Below are 10,156 nucleotides of genomic sequence, written 5' to 3'. Positions count from 1 at the left end.
AGCAGCTGGAGTGGGTGGTGCAGATGCAGAAAGGCACATCATGCCAGTAAGATGTCAACGAGTGAATGTGTCGTGGAAAACTGTATAAGCCTGTTCAGTGTTTCATGTTGCACTCTCAAAAACAGTCCCTAAACTGTTCGCAGAATTTGAGTCGGTTTCCTGATCTTCACACAAGGATAGCTTCTCTTTCAGTCCTCTGGAACTCTTTGCATTTGTGTGGTGATTTATTTTAACTTCAGGTACACCTGGCAAAGTTTGGTGTGGTTATAGACTGGACAATTCACCCTCTGCTTTTTAAGTGCATGTTTGTGTCTGGAACCTTCAGTGTGTTTGAGCCAGTTTTCCTGCCTTTACTTTTATAACATTTCCTTTCATTCTAGAGAAGCCCTGCTGCTTTGTAATTAGTTGCATACTTGAAAGGAACATTGAGAAGTGGGTACTTAATCTTGTGGAGTTTTTCTGGAAAATTTTTTGCTTATCTGTCTTGAGTTTTAGCATGTTTTTAAATGGACTTTTGTAAGTATTTTCACCATTTGTTTGATCTTTCTGTCGTGCAAGTCTGGTCTTACAAGAGGCTAAACTGCTGATTTCACAAATCAAGCTGAGGCTCTTTATTTGTGACTCAAATGGCTAAAGCAGCAGCACCAGCAATGGGAACTTTATCAGTATTGACCTAGAGAGATCTTGACAGTCTTAACTTCATACCAGTCAGGTAGCTAGTTACTGCTGTTGCAGGTTCTAAACATCTGCTGTGTCTGGCTCTGAAATGGCTAAAAATGAAATGAGCAACTGTAGAGGATGAAATATGTGTGGTGTAACTTCATCCTGGTAACACGTTTGGGTTACAGGGCTTTTTTGTGAGGTGGATGGGGTTTGCCAGCTTTACTTGTGTGGCTGGTCTTCCTGTGGTCCAGCTCTCTGAGGTGGTTTGTCAGAGACTGCATCATCTTGGGCTGTCATTAATGCTCTTTGTGTAGGTCCTCTGGGTGTTCTATCCTCTGCAGAGGCGCTTTGGGATCGCTGCCCAGATTTTCTGGGAATGTGCTGATACAAACGTGGTTAAGCAGGCTTGTAGGTGTAGGCTTGCAAACATGGCTGTGACGGCAAAAAAAAATGCTGAATAACTAGTTAATAAACCAAACCTTGGATTGGCAAGAAACTATAGTCAAAAAGGACTCGGAGCAATTCAGCTTGTTGATTCAATCTAGATTTTGTTTTGTGAAGGTATTGTTAGTTATATTTTAATGAGTTAGATCCCTGTCTTTCAGGCATCTAACTGAACTCATCAAATCTGTGATCTAAAAAAACAAGGAGCCACTCTTAACGTGACTGGATTTGAACTGCTCAAATGCAGGTAGAATGCTGATCCTGTAGGAATTCACAGAAAAAAAATTGCTGCATACCTGGTGGATTTGTTAACCTTTGTTAGTATGTGTTAGTCTCTGAGTTCAAATCCCTGATCTTATCTGCTCATTATGAAAAATAAAAGACAGAGGATGTTTTACAGGCTGCCTATAAATAATACACTTGCTATATAATTGAGAGTGTACTGCAACTCCTCATAGTGTATCAATGTACTCCAGAAATAAATCTTTAAAGAAAATTTTAGCTTCACAGCTCTGTGATATGTATCCTGATTTCCTGAACTGATTTTATTATCCCTTGTATAAAGCTTGCTAGAATTAATGAAAGTTGGAAATAAAGATATTTTTGTCTTCTGTACAGTTAACTGTTTCTAGTTGGTTGTGTCCATTTCTAAAATGCCTTCAGTGTGGATGTACTTTCACTCTAAATCCCTGTGAACAGATAAGAGATTGACCTAATTTATTTTGCATTAAAAGTTGTTTTCCACAAAGTATGCTTGGTACTTTTTGGAACGATTAACCTTAGCTGTACCTCAGTTCACAACTGAGCAAGTCTTGGGTGAGTTCTCCAGCCACACCACTGCAGCGGCTCTACAGCAATCCATATTCTTAGACCAGATAGGGGAAAAAAAGGAGGGGCGGGAAATTGGTTATTCTTGTTAACTTCTTACATAGCAAGAGCAGTAGACTGTTCACCGACTCTATCTAAACCTTTAAATTGAAGGGTAAATACTCTGTTACTTGAAATTAGTGAACTACAGCAACTGAGTACAAGTGGCAGTGCTGACCGGGTCCTGATGACAGTGTGACGGTGTTCACTGCTCTGTCAGTGCGCTTGGTGGGCCGCACAGCACACCGGGTCTGGCCTTCGCAGCAGGAAGTTTTGAATGTTGTCTTGCTCCCATACAATTTAAATTGGCTAACAAGGACATCTTTTGCTTTCCTTGCTGCTGACTGCATGGGAAGGCTGTTTTGATGGATTGGTGACTCATGTGCTCGCTGGAGTTTTAGGTGTTTTTTTTTCTACCGACTCACACAGGGAAATTCTTTTCTGTGTGCATATCTGATAAACCTTGTCATCCTGTTCTTTTCCCTTTCTTCTCTGTTTTTCCCTCCCAAACTGAAGATATAAAGATCTAAGTCTGTCAAGGATGGGATCCTTCTGTACTTCAAATTCCTTTCTTTTTGCTCACAAGAACAGGACAGGCATATAGAAGGAGGCGTTCTGGGGAGTGTCTGAACGCAACCCAGCTGATGGGTCTAATTTTAGTTTTTGAATGGTGACACCAAACTTTTCTATAGATATAAATAAAAGTTGTGTATTTTGGTGCATGTGTTTTTATTTTTTTTTTTCTTTCTCTTCCAGATCTATCTAGCTAAGTTTAAAAGCTTTTCCTGGTGAGACTTTTAGTTTCAGAATGTATCACTGAAAAATAATTTCAGGTGGGTACTAGAGGACAGATCAAAGTCTGCTTGTTAACAAATGTATCCAAAGTAATGAGAATGTAATAGATGTGAGGATCAGAATTGCTTCTTTTGGTTTCTAGTCAATCTCACGAAGTATTTTGGGTTGTAATCCTGTTAGGAGTATGAGCATCTTGTTCACAGGTGTTAGGTTAAATGTTGCAGATCAAATCTGGTTTTGAAGTTCTGATCCCAACTGGAATTACTGTATCTTTCTATGGTGATTTTTGGTGGCAGTAGTATTAGAATAACTCTTAAATTTGTAGATAATTTCAGTGCACTTTTGTAGCTGTAATTAATTATTTTCTTAATGTAGAAACTCTACTCTGTTAATACAATTTTGCAGTTGCTTCTGTAAATGGATGCATATTTTGTGTGGCCTCTTGCATTGTGTTACCAGTGACTTTTCTGCCTCTGATGTGATGGATTTGTATTTATGTTGGTACATAAAACAACAGTTACGCTGCTTAAAGTGCCATAACTCACAGCTTCAGCTGAAATGGTTGAATTTTTTGTGATGACAAAAATTCAGAAAATTCTATTAAGAGGAAATTGTGTGTGTTAGCTTTGGGAGGGTTTGTTTTGAGTTTACTGCTAATATGTTCCACTAGTGAAATGAGCTGGGAGAGATCTGTGATAGTCTTTTTTTTTAATTAATTAATGTTGTTTTGCTAATTCTATTGTTTCCCTTAAAGTTAACTAGGAACACGGTTTTGACAAAACGGGTATGTCAGATGAGGGAGAGATTTCTGAGAACTACTGTGGTGTTAGGAACCAAAAATGTTTCCATAAATACTGATCAGTTACAATGGGAAATTTGTAAAAGGTGGTTTTGGTCAAATAGCACAACTGTGCTTGCACTCACTTAGGAAGAACTTCAGATCTCACATCCTAGGACTGTTTCTTATCCTGGTGGGAGAAGTTTGAAATCATGGGAAAAAAAATTTTGAGACACAAACTAGTGGCTTCCCAGTTCTCTTCTTAAGTTCATTTTTTTGGCTGTGTACAACAGTGACCTTTTTTTTTCTAATGTCTGAGCATCCAGCAACTCTTGTCATCATTTATCTAAAGGTTTTAGAGGTTTAAACTTGTGCTGTGTCTTTTATTTGTTTTTACACCAATCAAAATAATGTATTGTGAGAGCTCTTTACAGTATAATGAGCTTAGAGCAGTGGACTTTGTTGCTTGCCTGCATTACATTCTGTTAGAAATTGGCAGCAATTACAACTGAGGCTTTATTTAACACATCCGCATTTCTAGTGGAGTTAATTTTAAAGAGTTTCTTATTAGTATTGGATGCCTGGTCAGTCAGTGACCGAATATGCTGTGGAGTTGCAGTGGCTGCTTCTCATGGCCTACTCATTGTCACAGAACATGGGTTTCAGTTTGGTTTGCTTTTGTTTTATCAGGGTTTGAAATGTAGATTGCTGGCTTAGATAATAGAATTGCTCCAGTTTTCAGTTGTCTTAGATTCTCCAGTATGTGTGCATGAATTTGGGAGGCAAATTTTTTCGGCTTAATTTTGGTGTGCTAAACCTCAGTTAACCTTCAGTATCAGGTGAGGTCCGTGGAATTTTGCATTTGGAGTAAATAAGGGAAAGCTCAAGTGAGAGTTTCTTTCTTGTTGTCCCTGTTTGGTTGTTGCTGATGATGGGTAGAGGTTTGACAGTTATGAGAATGTCAACACCAGGTGCTTGTTGTCACTTCGCAGATATTTTTATGACAGAATGAAAACCTGTAAGTCAGTTCCCACCCACCCCTAAGCCCTGATCTGATTGGAAAAGTAACCCAGCAAGAAACAAGAAGGCAGCTTAATTTCAAAGTTTTAATAAATTTTGCGACCTTGGCAAAACCAGAGTGTTGTTTTTTTTTTTTTTAAATCCCAGGACATTTAAGTGTTTTGGTTGGAGTTATTTAAACTGTGTGCTGAGCATAGGCTTGTATTTCAGTATGCAGCCGGGTGAAACTCCTTGTACACAATCTGAGTAGCTCCCAAGTTTTGTTTGTGTGATACCATATGTTTAAACACCATTTTTTATTCAAACTGATTGTTGAATGGCAGTATTCTCTAATGGCTGCTTGGGCAGTGGTTTTCCTTGTTCATTTTAAGTATTTATATCTTCTAGCTGACCTTTTAATTGGTTTTGGGAGGCATTGTGAAATGCAGGTACTGTGGAGGATGTTGATGTAGTGGGGAGGCCATGTCCTGTGTGAGGGGAAGGATGTCCTGTCTGGGGTTTGTAGAACTGTTGCAAGGGCTTTGCAAAAAGTGCCTGTATTTACATAACTTCAAAAGTTAGGCTGTGGGCTGGATGATGACAAGCAGCAGCCCTGTAACCTGTGGTTTACTGAGCCTCAGTTTCAATCTGCCCTGACTTTTTGAGCTGAGTTATTGTTGTGTCATGGTGCCTTGACAGGCGTCAAAATAAATAGAGGCCTTTAAAACTTTATTTTAAAAGTGCAGTTCCAAGCGTGGGTTTTTCTGCTTCTTTAGTCAGGATGCAGTTCTTTCCAGTTGTCCCCCTAATAATTTGGTTTGGGGCCTTTTCCTAAATATGACCTTATCTGGAGACTGATCGTGGTGCAGGTGATTGCTTTTACCCATTTGAATGGCTGCTTGTGGATAAAAACTTGCTGGATCACCCCTAGTTTGGCCTTGAATATTACAACTGCACTTCTCTAATACAGTGTTTGTAACTGGGGGCTAACAAACACGGCCTGAGGTGGATGCTCTTCCCAGGGTGGGCAGCTGGTAAAATGAGCACATTTCATTTAGGAGCAACTGTCGGCCTTGGCTAAGGCAGTGCTCTGACAGGATGTGGAAACTGATCCTTTCATTCTTTAAAATGGTCGTGTTGGTGACTAGATCTCTTTTGAGATGCTGTTGTGAACCAGCATTTTTCTCCTGTTTAACAAAAAAAAACCAAAACCACCACCACCAACAAAAAAAACACACACAAAAAAACCCCCAAACAAACACAACAAAGAAAAGCATCTTACATCATCTGTCTTGAAATGAATATTACTTTGAAATGAGTAGAATAGTTGGATTATTGCTCCTAATCTTCAAAAACCACAGTCCTCAAATTCCATAAATACATAAATTCGTAGATGTTAATGCATGCCATATTTTTTTTTCCAAATGTTAGAATTGGAAAATTATTTCATTTGTATTTAGGAGGTGAAGCTGAAATCTCTGAAGAACTATTTTGGTTGTTGGTTATTTTATTTGAGAGGCATAGAAACTGTTAAGCCAAGTGTCTGAATTCTGTTGGTATTTACTTCCTAAAGATTATCAGGTATTTGCTTTCTGAAGCTTCTAGTGTTAATGTTTATGTAGTACCTAGTGTGCTGGGGTCTTGGGTACTACAGTAATGGAAAATAAGAATGAAGGTTTATTTAGTTCACACCTTTCGACCATTTTTATATTGCATCCGCCCAACCCCCCCTTTCCCCATGTTACAGTATCACTGTGGAAAAATTGCTAGCAAGTTGATCTTTATATAGCCAAAATAGAGGCCGTCCTGTCTGGATTTGAATTTAACTCAGTTGATTCATTCAGTCATTTGTCGCCACACAGGAAGCCCCATTCATATGATCACAAAGCCTAATAGCTGTTTGTACAGTGAGATTGATCTGATTACTCTTCTCTGTCTTGTGCTATTTACAGTCTGCTGCCAGTTCACAGAAAGGGGAGAGAATGGCTGCGAAGGAGAAGTTGGAGGCAGTGTTAAATGTGGCCCTGAGGGTCCCAAGCATCATGCTCTTGGATGTCTTGTACAGATGGGATGTCAGCTCATTCTTCCAGCAGATCCAAAGAAGTAGCCTGCACAACAACCCTCTCTTCCAGTACAAGTACTTGGCCCTTAACATGCATTATGTGGGTAAGTGTACGCGTATTCAAGTAACCCACTACTGTAGTAGATACCATTTTGCTTGCTACAAAAATTTGACAAATTGGGTGATCGCATTATTGATTACAAGACATAGAACAATAATATATTCATTGCACTCCTGCTTACAGAACTGTTTGTTAGCAGTAAAGAAATCCTGTTTAGGGTCTTCTACTGAACTTTGTTATTTAGTCTTGTAAATAGAGTAAATCTGGTGCTTAGAAGCACAATTGATGCCCTGAAAGAATAACACAGTGACTTTGGCCTGTGTGTGACTGATGAGCTGTGAAGTGTTGCACAGACAACAAATACTGTAACTTACATTATTGGCTTTAAACAACAGACTAGGGAAGAGATTGCCTCCTTTGGACTGACCACTGCACCAGGTTACCTCTCACTGCTCCATGGATATGGCTCTTTAGTTTACAACCTTATAAATACTGTGAGTGGATTAGAGCAGGTAACAAGTCCTTGTGTTGCAGATAAATGGACAAAATTACTAACACAGCTCAGGGAGCTGAGGTTTGAACTCTGGCCTGCAAGTCTGGCATGGTAGATGTCTGTTTTTAGGAGATGAAAGGATTGATGTTCTGGGACCTGCTCCCCAGGTGGGTATGTGATTCATCTGGTGACTGCACATGGGGCTAATTAGGGATTGAATCCAGGCTGTTGATAGCCAGTGAGGATCTGCCCGAGTAGTGCCTAGCTCAGAGAGAAATGGCTAGTGTATAATTTTCCCACTCTGAAGTGTTTCTTCCTTGTAGATGGCTTTGGAGGATAAAGATGTACTTCAATCAGCTAAATGAAACACCCTCTAGTTAAGTAGTTAGAGGACTCTGATTGATTTTTTTTTTTTTTTTTTTAAGTAGCATGCCCAGGTTTTTAATCCTTACTGCCTATGTCTTGGCGTATGTGTTTTAAAATCTAATGTCCATTTTCTGGAAATTATTTACTGCCATTAAACCCACACGTGGCTTTCTTTGTTATGGCTCCAATATACTCTGTTTCATATGTTTCTGGGAGAGTGTCTGAGTCTGCATGTGACTCAGGACTGTGGTGGCATGTAGCTACAGCTGGCTTTCCTCATGCCCTTGTAGGCACACAGGTACCTCTGGGGAATGAGTTTATCAGATCAGATTCGAATGCAGAACTAAGAGTTGTGCAGTTGGCTATCAAGATGTCAGGAGGTAATTTCTATCGGTGACATAGCCCCTCTTTATAGTTGTTTGATAATGTACTTAAGCAAGGACAAGGTTGAGATACACCAATTAGAAGTGCTGCAGTGAGGGTAGTTATTCTTACTGAAGAATTTCTCACCTGGTTGCTGTTTTAGTACCAACTCAGTGGATTCTGACTTTGCACTCCTCATACAAGTGGGGCTTTTGTGCTGGTGCACAATCACTCAGCAGTTCTTTTTACTTTTTTCTTTTACAATATTGAGTGTACTTTCACTGTTCCAACTGGTAGTTGCAGAATAAGAAGGGCTTCTGAATTGTCAAACAAGTTATTTTAATTTTCAGACATTTTTCAGTGACAAAACTTTGCTAGTACTTTTCAAATAAAGCTGATGTGCTTCACTTCCTTTGTTACTGGTGTGTTGTGTTTTTTTTTTTTTTTTTTTTAGCTATGTCAGTGTGAGGTTGGGCTAAACCAATTTGCATATCTCCTTGAGATTTTATATAGATTCAGTTGCATCAATTTACAGTATAACCTTAATTAAGATGATGTATCAAAATATATAAATCGGATTTGTGAGGAAAACAAAGTATTTTCCACCAGTTTGGGAAATTAAGCTTCTTTCTGTATATGTTGGGGGAAGTTAACTGTCAGTGTGTAATTTAAATAACTTACTCTGGATGTGTTTCAACATGCTAATCTGGTTTATTTGGGAAAAAAAAAACCTCTGTTCATATTTGCAGTTAGGAAACATAATACCAGCAAATGCTGTGGCAACTTTTCAATGTCAAACAATTGCTGAACTTCTTCTATAGGTAGGATAAGATGCCATATCTTAGGAGTGCTTCTAGCAGCTTAGGAAATTGCGTGCATCTATCTTGGGTGGATGCTCAAGGAACGATTAGGTTAGAGAGCCATAAAAATAAATAACCTACCAATCTAGATGTTGTGAACCTTTTCTCAGAACTAAAGATACAAAGTTGGATATTTGCTCAGAACTGGGGGTTATCAGGAATATATTTTCTGTTTAAATGCACTTGATTTCTTTGATCCAGTTGACTTAAAATTTGAAAAGCCAGTTGTTTCTGATCAAGTGAAGTGATGTAGTTAGTGTGATTCAAATTCCAGTTATATGGGAGTATAATAAAAGCCTCTAGGATGCAATTTGTCCTTCAATATGGCTTTTCCCTTTCATATCTTTTCATGAAACAGCCTTTATCTGCTGTACTGAAGGAAAACATTCAGTCCTGATAACCACTCAACCGCAAGTTCAATTGCATGAAATTTGACTAGATATGCATAAAGCAATGCAAACAGCAGAGATAAATTTCTTGTAAGAATTAGCAAAGGTAAATGGCTTAGTTTCATGCAGGAAAATTTTCAAATAATTCTGTTTATGAACTTTTATCTGTCAAATAGTGCGGTGGTCACTGTTCTGGCAGGCGTGAAAGGCTTGGGGGTGGCCTGCGGGCCACACTAAAGTGTCTTCAACAGGCACTTGAGCTATTGCCTCTAAAGTTTGAGGTAGGTCGTTTTATTTCATAATACTGTTTTTCTGCATATGCATTACTGCCTAGAATCACCATTAAAACTACTTTTCACTTCTGAAAACTTTCCTAGGTTTGTCAAGTGTGCTTGAAAAGATAAACATTGAACTTACTTAAGCAACAATTCGGGAATGTCTGTGGCTGAAAAATGCTTGTTCTGTGTGGGTGGAAATTCATACCTGGTTGTCACAGGGTCACCACAAGCTTAAAACTTGATTGATCACACTCGGTATCTTTCTGGAAGTACTTTTGGTACATCTTACAGAACATTTGCAAGATAATTTATTGAAAACCTAATTTAACATTGCTAGAGATGCTTGGGATGAAAAGGAGTTAACCTGTGTACTTGGTTTTTATTTTTGGTTTGGTGTATATATTGGACATCTGTCAAAACAGGGAAGAGTTGGAAAAAATGGAGTTGCAACCAAAATTCAGGTGCATGTACCAGTGATAACCAGAAATCCTATAAAAAAATAGAAAAAATCTTTTGCCCTCTGAAAGGAATCACATGGAAGGCTTGGTTCAGTAGTCTGGCTCTTTCGTGCCATCTGTTTAAATACAGTAATGTGTTTTTTTTTTCTTCTAAGAGTATTGAAAAATCCTGAATTGTAACCCTTATTTCCAAACACGTCCTGTGAGTGAAAGTACCTTCTGCATTTCTTCTGGATTGTTTAGGAGTATCTTGTCAATGAGCGCTACTGTCCCAGGACTC

General features: G+C 38.7%; 1 protein-coding gene across 1 annotated transcript in view; it reads left to right on the top strand.

Moving 5' to 3' along the window:
• The first annotated feature begins 6,528 nt into the window (after positions 1-6,528).
• Positions 6,529-10,156, top strand: part of RNF145 (ring finger protein 145) — a 35,169-nt gene continuing 31,541 nt past the window's right edge. Inside the window, exon 1 of the mRNA XM_008949143.1 lies at positions 6,529-6,712. Within this exon, the coding sequence (XP_008947391.1) occupies positions 6,529-6,712 (184 nt within the window). The remainder of the gene's footprint in view (positions 6,713-10,156) is intronic.

This window comes from Merops nubicus, unplaced genomic scaffold (assembly GCF_000691845.1).
Source record: "Merops nubicus isolate BGI_N331 unplaced genomic scaffold, ASM69184v1 scaffold23201, whole genome shotgun sequence".
Classification (NCBI taxonomy): Eukaryota; Metazoa; Chordata; class Aves; order Coraciiformes; family Meropidae; genus Merops; species Merops nubicus.
This window is presented reverse-complemented; position numbering and strand designations above follow the sequence as displayed.